The sequence below is a fragment of the Hypomesus nipponensis genome, chromosome 13 (assembly GCF_054491055.1).
Source record: "Hypomesus nipponensis isolate SF chromosome 13, ASM5449105v1, whole genome shotgun sequence".
Taxonomy (NCBI): Eukaryota; Metazoa; Chordata; class Actinopteri; order Osmeriformes; family Osmeridae; genus Hypomesus; species Hypomesus nipponensis.
This window is the reverse complement of record NC_140373.1, coordinates 3,126,170-3,149,949: the sequence shown is the minus strand read 5'-3', so window position 1 is coordinate 3,149,949 and position 23,780 is coordinate 3,126,170. Positions and strand designations below refer to the sequence as shown.

At 48.5% G+C, this 23,780-nt stretch overlaps 1 protein-coding gene across 1 annotated transcript in view; it reads right to left on the bottom strand.

Annotated features, from left to right (window-relative positions):
- ankfn1b (ankyrin repeat and fibronectin type III domain containing 1b) overlaps nucleotides 1–9,318 on the bottom strand; it is a 101,448-nt gene extending 92,130 nt beyond the window's left edge. The window contains exons 1-2 of the mRNA XM_084670410.1: nucleotides 9,200–9,318; nucleotides 3,478–3,656 (exon numbers count right to left, since the gene is read on the bottom strand). Of these exons, the coding sequence (XP_084526536.1) occupies nucleotides 3,478–3,656; nucleotides 9,200–9,318 (298 nt within the window). The remainder of the gene's footprint in view (nucleotides 1–3,477; nucleotides 3,657–9,199) is intronic.
- Nucleotides 9,319–23,780: the final 14,462 nt, after the last annotated feature.

Sequence of the window (23,780 nt, the reverse complement as noted above, 5' to 3'; positions counted from 1 at the left end):
AAAGCAACATGAAGAAAAGAAGAAAACACAACACGAGAGGATAAGTCCTTACAATACTCGTTCTAATGAATAGCGGGCGGTGGAGTGGTGCAGTAGGGTGACTGGAGAGGCTGGTTATTGAGAGAAAGTTGAATAAAGAACGTCTGGCGGGCGCCGCTGCAGCACCTAGCCACAGCCAACCGCAACGCCACGGCAGATGACAATGGTTGCTAAGCAACAAACGTGGCTCAAGACTGGAGTCTCTCTCGATTTGATATTTGCACCGGAGACGACAGTGCAGCAACATACATAAATAAATAATGGCAGAAAGGAAGGGGCTTCGAATGGAAGCCCTTCTCTGATGGGCTACAGATGACTATTGTATGTGTTTTTAGGCATATACTTTGTTTAGTTTTGGACCAACCTACACTAAAAGTACAGGAATATTGGAGGACAACTATCTCTATAGAGAGCAGAAGAGAGACAGACAGACACTCAATTCCTGTTTCGAGTCTGGGGTTTGACTTGTTGGCACATCGCGTCTTTGAAAAGTCCATTAATTATGAACACGGAACGGTTAAGTGCTTTGTACTATGAATCATAACACATGCAAGTTGTCTCGCTGTGTTGTGATTTCTATATCTAATCACTGCAGTACAAATACATCTTAGTAATACCTCACACACTGGATAAATCCAGTCGTAACATCAGAAATCCTACGAATTACATAGCAGATCATAGCCCCCGACGGGGTACTCAACTGAACACTGGAGCTTCTCCTCATTACCGTGTGGAGGAAACCAGCCCGTACATGAGTATGAATGGTGCAGGGCTTCCCTGCCTTGTGCTGGGTGATCTGGGCCTCAAGCAGGCCCAGAGGGGCTCTGAGCAGAGCTGGGCTTGGTGATAACACTGTCTAAGAGAGTCATGCTGGCATGCCACGGTGTGGACATCCAGCGGAGCGCAGGGATTGAGGAGCGAAAGCGCCACGGCATCTGGAGATGGAAGGAGGAGGAGGTGGAGAATGAGCGAGAGAGGAGGAGCGAGAGAGCGCGACAGAGCGAGAGGGGGATCATTTTTTTTCTTCTCCACACCAGCTTGTCATATCTACCAGTCTCTCTTTCTGTTCATTTCAGAACTTTGAAAGGGTTCTTTCTTCTCATGCGTTTGTCTATCTTCTTTTAAGACTTGTAATATGTTTTTTTTTATTTACTCCACAAAGGCAGCGGGAAGGAGAGGGAGTGCGGGAAGAGGGAGGAGGGGGAGATGGTGGGGGAGTGCGGGAAGAGGGAGGAGGGGGAGATGGTGGGGGAGAAGGGAAGAGGGAGGAGGTGGAGATGGTGGGGGAGGAGGGAAGAGGGAGGAGGAGGGGGGATGGTTGCTCGGTTCAGTGGCTCAAAAAGATGACAGCTCCTGTGTGTGTGTGTGTGTGTGTGTGTGTGTGTGTGTGTTTGTGTGTGTGTGTGTGTGTGGGCTAAGGGAGAAGGGCTAAGACGTGAGGCCCTGGAGTGTCTTCTGAAAGATCCTGATGCTGCTAAGAAAAGATTCCCCAAACCTCTGCCTCCCTGCCTCTTGCATAAAACATAAGTTAAAAACAATACGCAAACGTTGATAGAACGCTGACTGAACCCTCAGCGAGGTTCAAAGAGACGGTGGCTGCTGTCAGCTCCTCTTAACAAGGAGCACCGAGGAAGAGACACACACGGTCGCCGTCACATGAAGGGGAAAAGAATAGATTCGTGACAAATGAAATCTCATGTACAATAACCAGAAAAAACTTTGATCTTCCACAACTGAACGTACCACATGGGTTTATTAGAAGTGGCTAACACACACATGCGCGCCCAAGGTGAAGGCTGTGATTGGTGCCCAGGGTGATGGCTGTGATTGGTGAGCCTGTGTGTTTTCCATGGTGAAAGCGTCTGGTGAAGAAGACTGGGTGACACAAGGCTGCTCCTCCTCCCTCTCCCGGCCTCACGCTCTGACCTGTGACCCCTTTGCGCTCTGACCTGCGACCTCCCCCGCGCCCCCCCCCCCCCCCCACCCCCGCGCAGTGACGGCTCCCTGACAGCCAGGTCTGCCAGGGAGGCTGAGAATGTGGCGCGGGGGCGATCATTTCACGGACAAGCGCCCGGAATGTGGGACTCAGAGTTGAATGCAGTCAAGGGTTTGTTTGCTCTGCTTCACACAGACAGAGAGGGAGAGAGAGAGAGAGAGGGAGAGAGAGAGTAGCGAGAGAGAGGGGAGAGAGAGAGAGGGGAGAGAGAGAGACACACAGAAAGAGAGAGAGAGAGAGAGAGAGAGAGAGAGAGAGAGAGGCTGACACAGTACTGGCTCCTACAGTTTTACACGTTTCCCTCCTCTAGGCTGCAGCCAGAAGCCCATGTGACCAGACTGGTCGTTTCCTGCCCTGGGACAGTTCTTGAAACAAACCTCAATGCAGGTCAACCCTCCAGCTGACGCTCCTTGCCTTCGCTCTATCGGCAAACCCCTGGGATTTGTGGCTGTCTCAGACAGCCTTCGAGGTGAAGCCTATCAATCCATCACCACCGGCGGCCCTCCATCTTTGTTTCTGCATTTCTCCGTCGAATCTTTGTCATCGCAGCGCTTCTCCGGAGCCATGTGGCGTGAGCCAAGGAAGCGTTTCATATCAGGAGCAGATCGACCAAGGCCGGTGTTCTGCAGAGGCAGCCTGCAGGCTTTGCATCAGGTAAAGGAGATATCAAAGACACAGAAGAAACTACGGGATAGTCGGGATGAAAAGGAAACGGGAAATGACACGGAGGTGTGTCTCATGAACCGTATCTGACAGGAAACAGACGTTTTGGATTTCATTAAAGACTTCAGACGGTGTTGGCTGCGGAGGTTCCTGTGGCAGGCTGTCAACATCTTTGTTTCCGCGAGCCCTGCTGTTTGTCTCTGGAACAGCTGGCAAGGTACTGGAGCCCTCAGCCGGCAACGCCCGCGTGAGTGTCGGAGAGAAGCAGCGGGGTCACTGCTCCACTGTTTCAATCTAAACCAGGCTTACCAGGGTACATGCTGAGTCCCCGTGCAAGTTGGGGTATTTTTACCCCGACTCTGAAGCAATTACATATTTTCTTTCTTTCCCGCCCTCCTCCACCATGCTGTGCAGCAGAGGAGCGTTTGGGGGGGTTGTTTCTCAGACAAGCCCACCTTCAGGAAGCCTTTCTTGAAAGGCAGTGGTCTTCATGTCCCTTTTTGAGCCCACCTGCTAAAATAAACGTCTACAATATTTTCGACCTCACTACAAGAGGGCCTCTATTGAGAGGTTGGAATGGTTTTATCCTGATCAACAAGGGTGGCGATGAGGACTCCATTTACTGCAGCTGTATGACTGTGTGGGTTTGAGAGAGACTGATTGATCCCAGCACTGCCCAGGATCAATACAAATTGGACCGTATAACACTTAACAGCGGAGGCAACCGGCAGCCTGTTGCTGGTTCACAGTAAGTCACACATCACCACTGTTAGGCTTACCTGCAGGGGGCAGCGTACAGGCCGTGGGAAGACTGGTGGTGACTGGAGCCTTCCTGCGAGGAGGACTTCCACCAATCAGGTCGGAGTGATGGACCCTGCCCACAGTGGGGGACTGAGGGATGCTGGGTAACGTTCGAGATTTGGCCAATAGGGGTCTCTGTAGCTTCCTCTCCAGCGACCTGGCAGAACAGAAAGTAACCAATCAGGGATCGCATATATGTTCAATACGCATGTCTACCATGTAACAAGAATGCTTTGTAAATGTACAATATGTGGCATGACAAACACACCAACACACACAGATACATCTATTATATCACATGCCCAAAAATCATGGGCTGGAGCCCCCCCAAAGGTTTCATTAGCCCCTCCACAAAATTATTCATATTAAAATATATATATAAATATATATTTTTTCTTCATATTTTAAATCTAAATGTGTTCATTTCTCTGCCAGACAAACATTCACACCGTGCCACAGGTCACAATGATCTGGAAGGTTCCCCCCCCCCCCCCTCTCTGCCTGTCCACTTTGAGCTGAGCGTTCATGCAGTCTTTCCACTGGCTCTGAGAGGAGGATGTCTCTTTCTGACGGGCCATGCTATGGGCTCTCTTCAAATGAAGCATGAAAGGACTTGGTGGGAGAGAAAATCGTATCAATCTAGATTTAATTATGGCCTTGCGACGGTGTGTGTGTGTGTGTGTGTTTGTGTGTGTGAGCATACAGTTTATAGACCAGGTCGTCAACCGGAAACCAGCCTCCATGACGGCCAACAGCGAGTTTCCAGGTCCCATCCAACGTCTATAAAGCCGAACTATGGATTTTTGGTGTTTCAAAACCCATTGACATTGTATGACTATGTTTAGCTTTTGTTCCGCTCCTCTCTCTTACCAACCGTCTCTGGAGGAGGGGATCCCTCTCTAAATTGCTCCTCTCAAGGTTTCTTCAATTTTTTCTCCCGTTGGGAGTTTTTCTGGGAGTTTTTCCTTGTCTTCCTTGAGGGTTTAGGTTGGTTGAGGGGCAGTTCTATGGGCGTATGTGAAGCCCTCTGTGACATGCTTGCGTGTAAAAAGGGCTATACAAATAAATTTGATTTGATTTGAGTTTATCGACGGGCGGTGAAGAGGCTGCTGGGTAGTGCTTCCAGAGTGTGGTGAGGTCACATCCTGCTGGAGGAGGTTGAATAAATTAAACATTTGTTGGTCGGACATGCGCGAGTGCTTGTAAAAAAAATGCTCGCACTTTTTCAAAAACTGGTCGCAAAATGCGACCATTTGGTGCAGTCTGGAGCCCTGCTCTGGAAAGCAGGGTACCAGGGGAGGGGGAGCAGTGCTTGTTTGCTCTCCCCATCTCTCACTTTCTACCAGTCTCTAGTATCACTCTGTCTGTCCCTGTTTCTGTGTCTGTCTGTCTCTCTTTGTCTCTTTTTCCCTCGCACTCTCTCCCACTCCTTCCCTCTGCCTTAACGCATTAAATCTCCATCTCCCTGTTTCTCTCTGTTTCTCCTCGCACATAGACAAACACACTTCTTTATTTCTCTGTCCAGCTCTTCCTCCTCTCTCACCTCTCATCCCTCTCTCCTTCCGCAGCAGTGACCCATAACCAGCCCTCTTCAGGCATGGCTAGCTCCACCTCAGGCCCATGCACAGACAGCCATCAGGTGCTGTGTGCAGTGCAGCCAGGGTGACAGTACTGAAGCATTCAGACAACAAGATACAAAGCACCGCAGGGGAGGGAGGGAGGGGAGTGAGAACAGGGAGGGAGGGAGGGAGGGAGGGGAGTGAGAACAGGGAGGGAGGGAGGGAGGGAGGGAGGGAGGGAGGGAGGGAGGGAGGGAGGGAGGGAGGGAGGGAGGGAGGGAGGGAGGGAGGGAGGGAGGGAGGGAGGGAGAACAGGGAGGGAGGGAGGGAGGGAGGGAGGGAGGGAGGGAGGGAGGGAGGGAGGGAGGGAGGGAGGGAGGGAGGGAGGGAGGGAGGGAGGGAGGGAGGGAGGGAGGGAGGGAGGGAGGGAGGGAGGGAGGGAGGGAGGGAGGGAGGGAGGGAGGGAGGGAGGGAGGGAGGGATCACAGAAAAGCTATCGAGCAAATTGACGAGGTCGTAAGTACGAGTCTGCATACTTCTGGGCCGGTGGCTGTGGGAGAGAGCCGAGTCTGGCTCAGCTGGAAAAAGCACTTGCGGTGATTTAAAGCTATCAGTGGTAGACATTTAAATCTGACCTGAGATCAGATCACTGCTCCTGGGGGAGGACCACCTAATGTAATTAAACTATCAGCGGTGGATCCATATGTAATTGATGTGTTTCTACATAGGATTGATGTACTGTACACAGATACCCATGCTGGCTGTTGTTCTCCAGCACAAAATAAACACACACAACCCTGCACACACACACACACACACACACACTGCTCCACACAGCTCTTCAGATCCCTTGTCAACACTAGGCTTCAGTTGAACTCTCATTGCAGTCATACACACACTGACTCACGCACAGAGACACACACACACATCCCAGCAGTTTAACATCAGCACGCAGCAGGTATCATGCCCTGTCATGTGATCACAGTTGACTGAGCCAGCAGTCCTGTCCCCTCAACCCACCATTTGGGTTTCACTCATCCTGCAAACCTGTTGCTAAGCGACTCTAAAAACGCTGGATGAAAGGGTACATTTCCTGGCAACAATCTGTGTGTGTGTGTGTGTGTGTGTGTGAAGGAGAGAGAGAGAGAAGTCAGTGGTACCATGACAGCTAGGACCATGTCCCTGTTCCCCTCACCGTCACGGCACCTCAGTCCTGGGATAGGACACACGGTCCTCACGCGCACACGCGCGTGTGTGTGTGTGTGTGCTCACAGCTGCGAGGTGATTGACAGCAGGCTGCGTTCCCATGGGACCTCAGGGAGCTGGATGTGTTTTTCTAGCTGTAGGCCACAAGCTCGCTTTAAAAGCACGGGGCTAAAGTCACGCGCCTTCTATTTTTATTGCGGATCAATCTCCGTCTGAACCGCACAAAATGAAAGGCCTTAAGTCTGGGGTTGTCCTAAACCTCGGCTGATGGAAAAAGAAATGGATTCAGGTCAGGACAGAAGAGACCAGGGTAGAAAATATATATTTTGCAGTGAGTTAAATAACATAGATGTAGATGTAGATGGAGACCTTAGATGTCTTGCTCTGTCCATGGTGCTGAAAATTCCCAGAACCCAAGAATACGTGTTTCTAGCGGGCTAAGACACACAGGTTCCGACACACACACACACACACACACACAGCACATTTATCGTTTAATGTTTAACAAAATAAAAGCCTCAGATGACTAGATTTCTTCATATTTTGTGTAAAGCAGCATGCAATCAGGTAACACTGTGGATCTGAGTACTTGATTATCATCAAAAGACAATCCACTGCAAACTACTCAGAAGCTTCTATAAACAACAACTATCCATTAATGAATGATCTCTGGTGCTGAGCCAGACTCTCACAACACAGACACACACACACAGACACATACACATATACACACAGAGACACATAAGCACACATAAACAGACAGATACAGAAATAAACGATGTCCTTCGATGTCTTACAACAGACCTTCTCTGTTATTAATCTGCTAATCCAGCACATGCCAGCACACACACACACACACACACCTGGCTCTCCAATCCATCTGACAGACACGTCACCACTAACAGAAGTGACCTAGTCTGCTGGGATCGACCCAGGAGAGCGGGACCTCTGCCCCCTCACAGACCTGGCTGCTTCCGGTGGCTTCTGGAGAGAAGCCGTCTCAGAACCAAGCCATACTCAGACAGGGATCATTAAACTCAACATTTTATCAGCGTGTGGATGAATATCTTAAGTGGCTGTCATTGCTCACGGTTTGCCTGAGGGGCTAGCTACTCAACACCACGCTCTGGCTTTCTACTTCATCTATTTTTAAATAACGTGCTTGATGAATCTGTTTAATAGAGATTTGACAAACAGGAAACAGCATGATATTAACCAAGGGTGGTGTGACACAGACGTGGGGCCAGTCATAGACCAGGCAGCAGCCGGCTTCATGTTGTCTTGGAACCATTAAGTAAATCAAATGAATCCCATTGGTTTCCAGTCTTTTTTCCTGCTCGCAACGGCGTTGTAGCCAGAGACAGACTAGTTACTGGGGTAGATGTATGAAGGAAGAAATCCTGTTTTTGTGTGTGTGTGGGGGGGGGGGGGGGAGGCAGTTGTCTTCCTTTTGCATTTGTTTGCATGACAAGAAAGAGAGAAGGAGGGTGGGGAGAGGGGGAAACAGAGGGAACGAGAGAGAGAAAGAGAGCTGATTTCATTGGAAGGGAAGGGAGGCATAACTCCATTTCACACCTCGCATATTCTGTCCGTATTCCAAGCCAGCTGTGGTGCTCCCCACATTACAGTATCATGAGGATTATTCTAACACAGTGGGGTTCAGGGATTATGTGCAAATAATCTTAATGGGAATCTCTTTAGGAACAACTGGGACTGGGCTTCCTGGTCGTAAGGTTTTCCTCAGACGGATATAAGCTGAATCAACAAGCAGCGCCAAGGCACCCAACAAATATTCACAGGTCTTAGTTATGAGACGACTTATTGGTCTCAGACGTTTACCATTGTTCAGTCGCTGTGGCTCTTGTATTTGTTCACAGAGCGTGCTAAACGCATTTATGTATTATGTATGATGTTTTTTTTTTTTTATTCTCTCTCATTCCAAATGTTCTCTTGAGAACGTGTCTGGAGTTCACACAGAACCGTGAGAAAACAGCGAGCACCAACACCTGGCTCGGTTTGGCGCCAACGGAAGTCCAGATGAGAACAGTGAGGGAGCTAAAGAAAAGGGTTTGACGCTGTTCTGAGGTGGAGTACCTGTCTGCAAACCCAGAGTCCAGAGAACCTCAGCTTGCACCTGCTTCTACAGGCACACAGCAAAACAACACATCTAGACGTTCCCAAGACTGATATCATGTCCTGTATACCCCCAGCCTAATGTTCCTTCTCCCTCTGCCTCCCAGATTCATGTCTAGTATTGGCTCACCTCCTCCGCGGGCTGGTCGACTCCTCCAACCAATTACCTTCCAGCCTGCCCCCCCCCCCCACACACACACACACACACAGACACTTACGTAATGGCGGTAACAGCAATACCTCTACCTCTCTCTCACTTTCTCTCTCTCTGTCTCTCTCTCACTTTCTATCTCTCTGTCTCTCTCTCACTTTCTCTCCCTCTGTCTTTCTCTCCCCCCCCCTCTCTCTCTCTCTCTCTCTCTCTCTCTCTCTATCAAGCAACTATGGTCATGCAGGGGGAACCTGTAGGGGGGAGACAGGTGTTATACTGGTGTCACGCAACGACCAGATCTCACACACATTGTGCACACACAGGTTAACACACACACACACTAGAAACACAATCACAGAAACACAAGCTTAAGACCCTACAATGTGCACACACTGAGCAAAACACATACACACCAGATATACAGAAGTGATCTAAAGACATACCTCTACACACCGACATACCTTCACATCGGCAGACAACACAAGCAAACGCGTGCACACACATACATATGTACGCACACAGACACACACCTTGCACGCGTATTCACACTCTCACGGATACAAACACCCACACTGTGCACCCAGCTTCACACGGGCACTGGTATAAATAGAAGCCTACACACACACACACACACACACAGGCTGTGTGTACCTGGCCTCAGCCACGGTGCAGCAGTAGCTCCCGCTCCTGCAAGCGATCCGGCCGCCTCGCAGCTCCTCCCGTGACTTGCGTCTGTTAAAGTACTCGGTAAGTTTCCCGAAACTCGCCATGCTCGCCTTGCCTGGCGTCTCGCAAAAAGGCAGACACACAGCCCTGGGGGGCGGGGTGGGGTTGGGGGTAGGGTCTTGTGCGGAGTGTGCCCCCCCCCCCTGGTGGCGGTCCTGGGGTCTACCTGGGTCACCTGTCAGCGGCTCTGTTTCCTCAGGTCGCCCGTGTGCGTCCTCTCCAGCACACGCTCTGCCAGGGAATAACGCTCAGCGCTGGAGGAGCCAAACACAATCTCTCTGTCTCTGCCTCTCTCTCCGTTCTCTCTCTCTCTTTAGCCTTTTCTGCCGCTCTCTCTCTCTCCTCTCTCTCTCTCTCTCTCTCTCTCTCTCTCTCTCTCTCTCTCGCATACACACTAAATCTGTCCGCCTTTCTCACACACACACTCTCTCTCTTGTTCTTTCTCTTCCTTTCGCTCCCCCCCCTCTCTCTGTCCCTCTCTCTCTCTCGTAGTGCGTCTGCTCAGTACTAACACACAGAATCTTTCTCAAAATAGCAGCATTTTTAACTGCTTTCCAATCGACACAGCAGTGCAGGCGACTATCCCTGCTGGTGTTTTCTACGAGGAACAGAAAAAGAATTATGACAGAGGGAGAGGGAGACAGAGAGAGAGAGATAGAGAGAGGGAGAGGCAGAGGGGGAGAGAGGAGACAGAGGGAGAGATAAAGAGAGAGAGATGCAGGCAGATAGAGGCTAGTGTTTTGCCTTCAGATGGGTGTACATTCTTCTCTCTCTCACTAATTAGACAGAACAAAAACTGGAGCATTGTCTTAGCTGTGTTCTTACCCTCTCTCTCTTTCACTCTCTTTCCACATACACACATACACACACACACTATACACACTCCTTTCCATCCAACCCCAAATAGATCAACCCTTAATGGATTTACGGCTCCACAGAGCAGGTAGGCATGGTGTGTGTTTGGGGGTGTGTGTGAACATGAAAAGCATCTCTCCCAGAGAACATACCGTAACTGCCACTGCACTTTTGTAGATCTTCTCTTTTTTACTCTATGGCTCACTCACTCACACACACACACACCTTGACTTGAATCACACTCTCTACCTTGCTTGTGTGTGACTCTGTAAAACCTCACCCCTATCAATAATGAAAACAAGCAAAGAGGATTTGCCAGAGAGAGAGAGAGAGAGAGAGAGAGAGAGAGAGAGAGAGAGAGAGAGAGAGAGAGAGAGAGGGAGAGTGGAGAGAGAGAGACAGAGAGAGAGAGAGAGAGAGAGAGAGAGAGAGAGAGAGAGAGAGAGAGAGGGAGAAGAGAGGGAGAGTGGAGAGAGAGAGACAGAGAGAGAGAGAGAGAGAGAGAGAGAGAGACAGAGAGAGAGAGAGAGAGAGAGAGAGAGAGAGAGAGAGAGAGAGAGAGGGAGGGAGGGAGGGAGGGAGGGAGGGAGGGAGGGAGGGAGGGAGGGAGGGAGGGAGGGAGGGAGGGAGGGAGGGAGGGAGGGAGGGAGGGAGGGAGGGAGGGAGGGTAGAGTTTTAGGGATTTTTTGTGAAGACTGAGCAGAGCTTTGACTATGTGTGTCTTGCTCTCTCCTGTCTCTCCATCTCTCTTCTACAAAGATCCTGTCTGAGAATTAGCCTCTAATAGTCTATTTCTGTCTCTCTTTCTCCCTGACTTCCCCAGTCGATACAGCATCTCTTCATCCTCTCCTATGCCCTCATACATCCCCATCCCTCTTCTCCCTCACCCCCCCTCCCCCACACACACGGCACCATTCCTTTGCACTGAAATGATGTTAGAAATGTGCCTATCTGGGTCCTTGAGTATCTGATCAACTTAGTAAATCCACTATGTATATCACTGTGGATAACAGTACCTCCCAAAAGACTACACATGTGCTTGACTACAAGAGGGTGTGCTTGCAGCTTTTTTTTTTTTAAAGAATGCATATTTACTATCGAAGATTGCATGAATTAAAAAGCATACAACATACATTTGTTGCTGCTTATTTACACCTCAAAAAACCAAGACTGAATGTCTAGCAAGTCATTCGTTCATTCATACCTAGACTAGGAAGTCCGAAAAAAACTTAAGAGCTTGTTATCTATCAAAATGAAATCACTATCGGCCATCTACTGTCCACTCCAATCGTTCGGTTATATTGGATGGCATCGATTGCTCTCAAGACTTAATGTAATTAGAGGCCCCTCTTGTGGTTTACTGTAAAAAAAAAAAATTCTTTTATTCTGATCCAAAAATTCAAGGTCCTGAAATTCTAATAGAAATTTTTTTCAGGCTGCTCAAATTCCAACGGTGAAATTCTGATTACAAAATGTTTTGCCAAAACAAATCTGCAGTTGGACCCTTCTGGGAGAAGTGAGATGGTTCGATATTGTAAGGCTGGGTGTCAAACCTGCCCCCACCTCTCATATGCTAAAGTCTGGAGTTTCTGGACGGTCTCAACTTGATGGCTCTCACACCCCATTCAAGATGTGGTCTGATTGGTTGTTCTTGTGTATAAAGGGAATTGTAATGCATTGTTCTTTGGATTCTTCATCTCCTGAGACCTTCTCCTCAGTTCTGCCTTGTCCTACTGTCCTACTCCTTCCTCACCTCTTGCTTTCTCTCTGATTTACAATGATCATGGTAGAGTAGGTAAGATTGAAAACTTTCATATTGTAACATGTTTGCCTTGTAATTGATTTCATTCATTTGCAAAGTTATTAAATACGTATTTCACTTAACCGTACTTTGACCATTCTTGCTCTGATTTAACCCATAGAGTCAAATACCTGGAATTCTATTGGTATTGGCATTATTTAGTTCATGCTAATACACTGTTCAGTTTCCCATCTTCCTTTAAACCATAGGGGAATTAGTTTTGGTTGTTTGGACAATATTTACCCCCCTACAGTTTTGGTGACCCCGCCGAAATGTCTTCTCAACTCTGTCCTCAAAGCAGCGACACCTTTTAGTGCCACAAGGCAACACACCGCTAATAAAAGCAGTGAAGAGACCAGCCATGCTGGCTCACATTCTACTAATGAGTGTTCAGACACAGAGAGTGGAATTGGTGCGCAAATTCCCAAACCGCGTTCTACAAAGAACCGTCGTGCTCCTGATCCGCCACGCATTGCTGCCATAAAAATGGCGACAGAGGCAAAACCCAAGCCCCAGCAGCCCCATCATATACAGTGTAACTTCTGTAAAAGACAAGGACACACCGAAATGCGATGTTGGGATCGTGGCAGAAATATGCCTATTCCACCCACACGCTTGTTTTATGCTAACAACAAAGTTAGATTTTGTCGTGCTTGTCTAAGAAGTGGTCACACTGAGTCCAAATGTTGGGATCTGGGAAAGGGTAGGCCTCCCCCATTTTTCATGCAGCATAAGCTGAGCCTTTATCAAGACAACCAAATCTTAAACTTTTTAACGTGATTACATGCAATTCCAACTATGTTTTACATTTACTTAATTCAGGTCCAAATTGTGATATTGCTACATTCCTACTGTATTACCCCTGTGTTTAGTCTTTGTTGTAGTTCAAAGATTCGTTCGGGACAGTTTATTTGTTGCTGCTCCAGTTCCTTTAGCTGCATATGCATAGTGCATATGGTTTGTCCATCCATTAGTTCCTATGTTGGTTTGTGTGGATGAGTATTGGGTATTATGGATCAGTATGTACCTTTGTGTGTTTTATAGAGTTGGTGGTAAATGTTCTAGGTTTTAGCTAAACTCACAATGGTTCCTGACCTGTAAATGTAGATTGGTATAACTTGTATTTTATTTTATGATTGCTGTGTAATTTGTGTTTTGTTTATTTTGGACCCAAGAACGCTTTTGTTTTAATTGCCATTTTCATCTGCTAGATTATATGTTTGTGTACCTCTCATCTATCAAAATGGAGGACTGTTTTTCACCTATTTTTTCCATTTGAGTTTTAGGACACTGTCTCACTAATTTTCATTTGTATCCAATCCGACTCACTCAGACCCCAGACCACTCCAAACTTTACCATTTTCATTGTTAACCAAGTGCTGTGCTCCAATTGTGTTCTGCTGTAACAGGACAAGAACTTAAGTAGCAGGAATATGCTAACCAAGGGCACGTCTGCATGCCAATACAAAGGTTCTTCCAAGTGATCCTCTGAGCAATAGCCATGATCCAAAATTGGTCCTCTGAGCACTAGCCATGATCCAAAAGTGATCCTCTGAGCAATAGCCATGACCATTAGAATCTCATTGCTGACCTGTCTGCAATCAAGTTGCTTTTCCTATGGGTGCAGGTTATCACACGATGAACACTGCAGCTTTTCATGTGCTTTTGTGTCCAAGAGGGAGGATTGTAAGGCTGGGTGTCAAACCCGCCCCCACCTCTCATATGCTAAAGTCTGGAGTTTCTGGACGGTCTCAACTTGATGGCTCTCACACCCCATTCAAGATGTGGTCTGATTGGTTGTTCTTGTGTATAAAGGGAATTGTAATGCATTGTTCTTTGGATTCTTCATCTCCTGAGACCTTCTCCTCAGTTCTGCCTTGTCCTACTGTCCTACTCCTTCCTCACCTCTTGCTTTCTCTCTGATTTACAATGATCATGGTAGAGTAGGTAAGATTGAAAACTTTCATATTGTAACATGTTTGCCTTGTAATTGATTTCATTCATTTGCAAAGTTATTAAATACGTATTTCACTTAACCGTACTTTGACCATTCTTGCTCTGATTTAACCCATAGAGTCAAATACCTGGAATTCTATTGGTATTGGCATTATTTAGTTCATGCTAATACACTGTTTAGTTTCCCATCTTCCTTTAAACCATAGGGGAATTAGTTTTGGTTGTTTGGACAATATTTACCCCCCTACAATTTCATTCAGGCTCGATTGCTTTACCTATCCTTGGTATCCCAGATGTTGCTATCAGAATTTTTTCAGCTCAAATGTTTTCATTTTTGAAAATGTTTCTGAAATAGTTCCAGTCGCTGCATGCTCGTGTTCTGGGGGACGTTGTGGCGGTGTGTGTTGCGGTGTGTGTGTTGTGGTGTGTGTGTGGCGGTGTGTGTGCTGCGGTGTGTGTGTTGCGGTGTGTGTGTTGCGGTGTGTGTGATGCGGCGCTGCTTCAGTGTGTGCAGGGGGAAGGGAACAGCGGGGCAGCTGGTGAGGTGTGTGAAAGGTGTGGGCGGGCCTTGTTCCCAGGAACAGGCTATCGATTGAGACCTGGAGACCTTGCATGCATTAAAGCAGCTTGACAACAGCATCGCGGATCATGGGAATACACACACACACTCGTGCATATGTACACACGCATAAAACAACTCCTGATCATTCATTACATAGCTAGACTAGAAACGAGGGAGTGAAAGCAGGGTGGCAGACCCAGTTTAGATCTTAAAGATACAGGAGAGGGGAGTGGAATATATGTAGAGACTGTCTGTGTGTGTCTATGTCTGTGTGTGTGTGTGTGTGTGTGTGTATCTCACAGAGTCAGCATGCGAGAACAGTATCTGGACTGTCACTCAGGTAGTATATCATCAGTTCCAGCAGCTGCACTGTAAAAATGTTTGTACTTACACTTGTGTGTTTGTGCGTGTGCGCATGCGAGTGTTTGTGTGATTGTGTGTGTGCGCACATCTTTCCGCAGGGTAATCTGACATCCGGAGTTGGGCTACAACTATCAGTCAGATACACTGTCTCTGGCTTGCAATTACATTCTGGAGGTCTTGACTATAAATAGCTAACTGTATTATTCCTCCAGAGATTCATCCAGATCATCATTGATACATTGGTTTATTTTATACTGTATCAGTCACAGGAAGCGTGTGTGTGTTTACGCAAAGCGGTGCAGCCATTTATACACTTAATATGGACCAAGTGGGGAGGGTAATCATTGAAGGTTGGGGTGAGAAGGAGAATCTGGCTGAGGATGAGGACTTGGGTGAGGGTGGGGGTCTGGGTGGAGGTGGGCTGGGTGAGAGTGAGGGTTAGGGCTGGTGGGGGTACCCACATCAAATAGGAATCCTCTCGCCTCACAGAACCAACACCCAGCTGCTACAGTAGCTCGTCTGGTGACAGGATACACACACACACACACACACAGAAACACTGCAATACCTTTTTCCCCACACACACACACATACTGTACAGGCAACAGCAGTTGCAAATTTGCAAACCCCGTTCCACAAACATACACATATACACACACATTCTTTGATTCTGTCTGACTCCCCCCCCCCCCCCCACACACACACACCAGCCTCTTCCATACACCATTGCTCTCCACAGTGGATGTGACAAAGGAAACAGCAAGGGAGCGTTTGACAGTTGGAAATAGCTTCCTCTACTAATTACCGTAGCAGCTAGCTAGCTCTCCTTCCATAGGGATTAGTCATTCACTCTCTCACATACACACACACACACACAAACATACACTATGGTGACATTATTCACAGAATCCACCATTGGAAACACAGGAATGTTCATATGCATTACAACACAAATACACACACAGACACACACACAGATAAAAGACATCAGCTCCATTGGTATTGACACTGTTGACTGGTGCTATTGAATGGAGAAATGTTTACAGAAAAACCAAATCCTAGTTGTGTGTGTGTGTGTGTGTGTGTGTTTATGCGTGAATGAACACACACTTCAATAGGAGAGATGATGTAAGTGGTGCTGGGTTGGTTGGTGTTATTCACATGGAAATGTAGCAACTTGGAGATTATACAGTAAGATTCCCATACCAGAGGACTAATCAGAGTCGCTTCCTCCTCTCAGAGATGGAGGCCAACAACATCGCAGTCTGGGAAGAAGACTCAGCTGACAGTGTATTACCATTGAGAGCAAAAGCTGGCAGATCACAGAGAAACACACACTTGAACACTCATACACATGGATCCTCACACACTTGAACACTCATACACATGGATCCTCACACACTTGAACACTCGTCTACTCTCGCACTCACTCTGGAGGAGGGGAGACTGAGGAGGGGAGGAGGAGAGAAGATGGAGAGGAAGACGAGGGGGAGAAGAGAGGAGAGGGAGGGAGAAGAGAGGAGAGAAGAGGAAGATGAAAGGAAGAAGAGAGGAGAGGGAGAGAGAGAGGGAGGGAGAAGAGGGAAGAGGGAGAGGGAAAAGAGAGGAGAGGGAGAGGGAATGGAGAGGGAGTGGAGAGGGAGAGGGAGAGGGAGAGGGAGAGGGAGAGGGAGAGGGAGAGGGAGAGGGAGAGGGAGAGGGAGAGGGAGAAGGAGACAGAGAGAGAGAGAGAGAGAGAGAGAGAGAGAGAGAGAGAGAGAGAGAAGAGATGGGGAGGAGAGGATGGGCTGAGGATCAGAACACACAGAGGATGAACCATGCCAATCCCTTTATGACTCATCAGCAAGGTCTCCATCAACAGTTTAGGGATTATCTGCTCTCTCCCACTGTGTGTGTGTGTGTGTGTGTGTATGTGTGTGTGTGTGTGTGCATGCACGTGCGTGTAGGCGAGTGCATGTATGTTTGTGTCCGTTACTGCGTGTGTGCTATAATTACCATCAATATTTCCTCTGTTGTGCTCACACCACAGAAAAGAGATCCAGCTCCCTCTTTCTGCCCCTCCTTCTCCTCTTTCAACTGCACCTCTGTTTGCTCCCCACCTCTTTCTTTTCTCTCTTCTCTCTCCCATTTCTCACCCCACCCCAACCCACCCCACCCCCACCCCACCCCACCCCACCCCACCCCACCCCCACCCCACCCCACCCCACCCCACCCCACCCCAATCCCACCCACCCCCACCCCACCCCACCCCACCCCACCCCACCCCGCCCCACCCCCACCCCACCCCGCCCCGCCCCGCCCCGCCCCGCCCCACCCCCACCCCCACCCCACCCCACCCCACCCCACCCCCACCCCACCCCACCCCACCCCCACCCCACCCCCGCCCCACCCCACCCCACCCCACCCCCACCCCACCCCAACCCCACCCCCACCCCCACCCCCACCCCCACCCCCACCCCACCCCCACCCCACCCCACCCCACCCACCCTTTTCAGTGTCCTCGTCTTTCTTCTTTTATTCGGACACTCTCTTCCTCTCTCCCTGTTTTATCTTCTATCCTTCTTCCAGCTCATCTCGTTTCGAAGCCAGAATATTACACACAAAGAATCATCCCTGGACCTCATCCACAACAATTGGCCGGGCTTCATTCACAACAAATAACTGGACTTCATCCACAATGAGTCACAGGACCTCATTCACAAAGAGAAAGAATCTTCAATGTGAAAAGCTTGGACAAAGGCTTAAGGGGGTCAGATGGCTGAGCGGTTAGGGAATTGAGCTATTAATCAGAAGGTTGCCGGTTCGATTTCCGGCTGTGCCAAATGACGGCGTGTCCTTGGGAAAGGCACTTCACCCTACTTTCCTCGGGGGTAATGTCCCTGTACTTACTGTAAGTCGCTCTGGATAAGAGCGTCTGCTAAATGACTACATGTACATGTGTCTCCAGAGAGCCCAGCAGTGCCATGAGCAGGGAGTCCAGGGGAGGACTGTTTGAACACCTGCTTCAGGTACAGGCTGAGCCCAACTCCCCCAGGTGGCTGTCATGGGGCCTTCATGTACTGTTCTTGTCACTTCTATGTTTTGAGAACACACCACACACAACATACACTTCCTCCACTGTGTGAGATGAGAATCACACACACACACACAGACACAAAGTTCTCCTAACGGTGGTTGGGGGTCTGAGAGCACCAAAACAGGACTAGGACATCCTGGTATTATTGTTTTCCTAGTAGGAGGTAGTGGCCTGTCTGAGCCAGCCCCAGCCTCCACACAGCCCCAGCCTCCACACAGCCCCAGCCTCCAAACAATGTCCAGGCCCTAGCCTCCACACAGCCCCAGCCTCCACACAAGGTCCAGGCCCTAGCCTCCATCCGGCCCCAGCCTTGGCCTATTGAGATCAGAGGCTGCCCACATACTGCCAAGCCCCTCCCCCTCCACCTCCCCACCTGCTCTCCTGTCTGCTGCAGCAGGAAGAACCTATCGATCTGTGACCTTTCACGCCACGGCGTGGAAGGCAGAGGAACATCACAGGCACACAGGAGAGATCATCTGAACTTTGAATCTGTCCATTCATCTGTGTGTCTCTCTCTCTCTGTCTATTTATCTTTAGACATGGTATCTATTTATCTATTTACTTTAATTGTACTTGCACCTTTTGAGTTTCATGTTGTTTAATTGTAACTTGTTTAACTGCATGCTTTTATGGTTCTTCCCTTTGGCACTTTTTTGGTTTTTCACAATGTATGCTTCATGTTTTGGCTGCTTGCAATGTTTGGGGCTACCTCGTTGTTATGATCAGTTACCTATGCTCTTTTGTAAAGCTCTCTCTTGGAAGTCGCTTTGGATAAACGCGTCTGCTAAATGCATAAATGTAAATGTATTTTGGTCTGCAAACTCACATAAGGGATATTCAATCAAATGGTTTCACACACACACACACACACACAAAGTCCTTAATCATTTCCCCAGTTCATATTCTAGCTCTTTCTTTAGAAACTGTAAGAGAGCTGTTTAACACTTTTCCACACACACCAGCCAACCCACAGTGTTCTCCACCCCCCCCCCCCAATGCTCCTGAATTAATCATCTTCAGAGAGAATGGAAAGGTTTGGCCTGGAGGATGTGGAACTAAACTGCATGACTTCTCCAAGACTACCTGAATCCTCCATGTCCCTCTCTCTTATCTCCTCATTTCTCCTCCTCCAGCCCCCTACCATCTCCTCCTATCTCCCATCACCTCCCCTCTTCCAATGTCCTCCTCCTCCTCTCCCTCATGTCTTCTCCTTCCCTCCTATCTCCCTCCACCCCCACCCCCCCCCCCCCCCTCCTCCTCTCCCACCTATCTCCTCCCCTCCAGAGTCTGTTGGCCATAAATCGTAGGCTTCCTGGTCTGGGGCCAGGATGAATAAGTCATGAGCTTCTGCCAAGGCTTGAGGGGGTGGGGAGGGGGGTAGGGGGGTGGGGAGGGGGGGTGGGGTGGGGTGAGGGTGGGGAGGAGCCCCCTAACCAAAACTCCCATCAGTCAGTTCACCACCACTCCGAAGGGGGACTACTGTTGTACAGTCCAAGACAAAGAGACTTATTTATGCCCAATTAAAAATGACCTTGAGTCGCGACTGGAGAGTGCAGAGTGTGTGTGGAGTGTGTGTGTGTGTGTTGTAAAGTGTCTGTGGGTGATAATGTGCAAGTGTGTGTGCGTATACACATTTTATAAGTTCTTCTCTTATGAAACTCACTTTGTTCTGCTTTGTTCTGTCAAATACTTCAGTCGGTCTTTGGTTTAAACATTCACCCTGATCTTTCTGTCAATATTCCCACTCCTTCTGAAGTTTCAGCTTCCCAGCGGTGGTTTTCCGGGCTAATCTGTACCGACTGAGGGCAAATCAATGTCCCCCTTGGTGATTAATTGAGATGCAAGAGTCTCTGTCGGTGACTGTGTTGTTGATCTCAAACAAGCTTGGCTTCTCAAACCTTGTTGTTGACATGAACTGCTTTGGTCCACCTGGACACAGGACATCATGTCTGCTTTAGAAACGGCTTTGTTTGTCTTTTACAAAGCCTGGTATTCTTTTATATAAAATGACACATTCAATAACACAGATGAAGACACACGCAGTGTCTTAGAACAACAGGACTCAACCACTCAAAATCATTCATGGATACACTTAAAGTGCAATAACTCACCGTGCAATAATTATATTTAAGTGATCTTTTTATTATATCTTGTACTAACTTTACAAATTTCTACATTTACTCTTCTGTCCACTTTGCTGCTGTACTGCCCAAATGTCCCCATTGTGGGACAAATAAAGGTATATCTTATCTTATCTATTGTCCTCAGATTGAAGGACCGCTCGTTTTGTTTTTGGCGTCTTCTTTTGTTGACGTCCTCCATGTACCCTCCTGTGATTCATTCAGACTGATGAGGATGTGTGTGTGTGTGTGAGTGTGTGTGTGTGGGGGGGGGGGGGGAAGGAGGCAGGGTTGACGTCAGCTCTGCCAGTGTCAGCTCCCACAGGCTTTATTGTTCCGTTCCTTAAGAGGTTGACCTGCGGAGGGTGATTGTGTTTTGTGCGTGCGTGTCCACGTGTGCGTGTGTGTCTATATACTGAATCCTGTCAACAATTATAGTCCACGCACTAGATCTCAATATATTACACACACACACTATGACTGGGACTTCAGAAGCACACTCTTAGATCCTTATTTCCTGTGAGTACAAACAAGCCGCAGAGAGAGAGAGAGAGAGAGTAAGAGAGAGAGACAGAGAGAGAGAGTGAGAGTAAGAGAGAGACAGAGAGAGAGAGTTAGAGAGAGAGAAACAGAGAGAGAGAGAGAGAGAGAGAGAGTTAGAGAGAGAGAAACATAGAGAGAGAGAGAGAGAGAGAGAGAGAGTGTCTGTGTGTCCTCGGAGAGAGATGCGGAAGTTTACAGTTTGATGAGAAGATGTTAGCTATCAGCAGGGAGACATGACACATCCCAGCTATGCCCCAAACACCCTTGGAAACAAGCTGTGATACTTCTGAAACACACACACACACACACGGACAAAAAAACTCTCCTTGAGAAACGCACCCACACTTACATAACACACACACACAGATCTGAAAACCAACGGCTTGCCAGGAACAAGCGTTGCAAAACCTGGAAAAAGAGTCTGGCATAATTGATCTACTAAATGCCGCATTCACACAGCACTCTGCTTCTTAGCATCAGGGACATGACTTATGAGCTTAGACGCACCAGTGGGCTTCCTCTGAACTAATCCATATTCACATGTAGATTGTAGTGCAATGCACAACGTGTTGGGTCATGACTGGTGTCAAGTCAAACCCCCTCCCATGGTCGACTGTCTTGCATGTTAATCAGTGTGTCAGCATCAACATGTGTAAGGGTGAACTGTGGCAAATTTACATTTATTCAATTAGCAATTTGTTCAAATTGAACGAGGATAAAAAAGATTGAGGGACAGATGGATGGATGGCTGAGGTGATGGATGGATAACCCTCAGTACAACAGTTGCAGTAAAACAGGGTTAGGACAGGATTAGGACAGGGTTAGGACAGGGTAAGGACAGGGTTAGGACAGGGCTAGGACAGGGTAAGGAGAGGGATAGGACAGGGCTAGCACAGGGTTAGGACAGGGCTAGGACAGGGTTAGGACAGGGTTAGGACAGGGTTAGGAGAGGGATAGGACAGGGCTAGCACAGGGTTAGGACAGGGTTAGGACAGCTGGGGAGGGGATTCGGGTATCACCAGGGAGGACAGACGGACCAGACTGAGAAATGGCATAGTGAGAGAGAGAGAGAGAGAGAGAGACAGAGAGAGACAGAGAGATAGGGTTAGAGACAGAGTTAAAGACAGAGAGACAGAGACTTAGAGAAAGAGAGAAACAGAGACAGTTTGAGACAGAGAGACAGAGACTTAGAGAAAGACAGAGAGAGTTAGAGAGGTTCAGAGGGAGGACTAGTGCAGAGCAGGAAGAGCGAGTGTCTCAGTCTTTATCATCAAAACGGAGGTACAGTACAGTGACACTGCAGAAACACAGAGGGACACCGAGGGACAAGAGAGATGCCGGCAGCCTCTTCAAACAGCACGGAGCATCCCAGGCCACCTAGCGCTGTTCCCAGCCACTCTCTTCCCGGTCAAAGGAACATTCCGTCTTGTTCTTGAGGCAGTGATGCGTTACGGAGAGCTGGTCGGCCATGTCGCAGGAAGGCTGTGGTTTGAGATTGCAGGGTCGTTCTAGACTGGAAGGATGTGGTTAGGTCTAGTTTTGTGTTCTGGTGGGTGTAAGTGGTTGAGTATGAGGGCTTGGTTTACTGCAGGGTTGTCGTGATCTAGTCTGTTGGTTAGTAGTTGATGTAATCCAGCCTTCTGGTAGAAATCCAGTGTCGGGGTGGGCTGAGACCAGGAAACATTGTGGACAACCTGCATTCCTAAAGCAGGCCGCAAATCTCCTCAGAATCACTATACAAACAAAGCGCTCAGATATCCTCAGATCATCTTTCAGTCGTGTGCGTTGAAAGCTTTACTATGATACTTGAAGATGTGTACAACCCCCTGGACAGCTCCCTGTCACGTGGTACACAGAAAAGAGTCCAGGTTTAGGTCGAAGCAGACTGCTTAGGCTCTTTAGGAGGGGGGGGGGGGGACAGCCTGGTGTGAGAGACTGCTAATGGGCCCACAGAGGCTTGTATCTAAAGTAGGTGCTGCTTTAGTGACAAAGATCCTGTTTGAGACTGCTGAAAAACAGTGTCTGGGGTTAAAACAACCATAGATATGTTCTTCTAGGCTACATTGTCCTGAAGCATATCGTTCACTAGAGAGTTGATGTAGTGAAATACCAGTGAATGGGCTGCCTTGCCAGGCTGCCACAAACACTGGCTATAGCTGTGAACCCATGGTGCTCTCATAACACATCCTGGTGGGTTGTTATACTGTGATGACATCACACAGTCGAGCGCTAAACCAAGGAGACCCACCAACAGGACGGTCATGAGTATCAAGAGCCGTGTACCCTTCACACACACACACACACACACACACGAAGCCCGCTGACAGTTTCTGCTACTCTCATTAGCAGTATATTAACATAATGCAGGATTTCAAAGAAAACGCTGCTTTCATGTCTCTGTTCAATTTAGATAATTTTGTGGATATTAAGCACAAAGTCTCCTTCAATCAACAGTCTCCCCAACTAACCAGCTCCACATCCAAAACACAGTGAACATCGCCCTCTAGTGTCTATCTACTGAATCACAATGGGTGAACACACATGCACACATTAACATATACACACACGCACACACACACACAGCAATCAATCTCCACAGGAAAACACACAGCCGTGGACTAATTAGAATCAGCGTGATCTTGCAACAGGCCAGTTGACCCAGCAGTAACATTTGTCTTGCCCGCATACGTCAGTCCAGTATTGGTTCTCCCTTTGATCCTGCGTTTGAAGAGCAGCAACTCCATTACCGTGGTGATGAGAGTGGCTGATGGAAGTGGCCGAGCCCCCTGGCACCGCACCATGACTCAGCGCTGACTCACAGGAAGTGGAGTTTACGCAAGCCGGCTGTCGCCTCCTGGTGTGTCGTGCGCAGAGCGGGCGCGGGGTCGGCTTGTAACCTCATCATAAGGAGGTGTGTGTCTGTGTGTGAGTGTGTTTGAGAAGAGGGTGGGGGAGAGTGAGGTAATAATTCAGACATGACTGATGTGTCAGTGTTGATTCAGGAGAAGAAGCAGAGACCTGGCTCTGAGCCAGCATGAATATGAATACAGGTGATCCATGACAGGAGCCACACATACACACATGCACAGGCACACACTCGCACACAAATGCACACACACACAAACCCACACACATACGCGCGCGCGCGCCCGCACTTACATCAGTGGCAACACAACGTAGATCCTATGTCGTTATCGTCAGCGGGTGTTGAAAGTGGAAGAGGAGGAGTC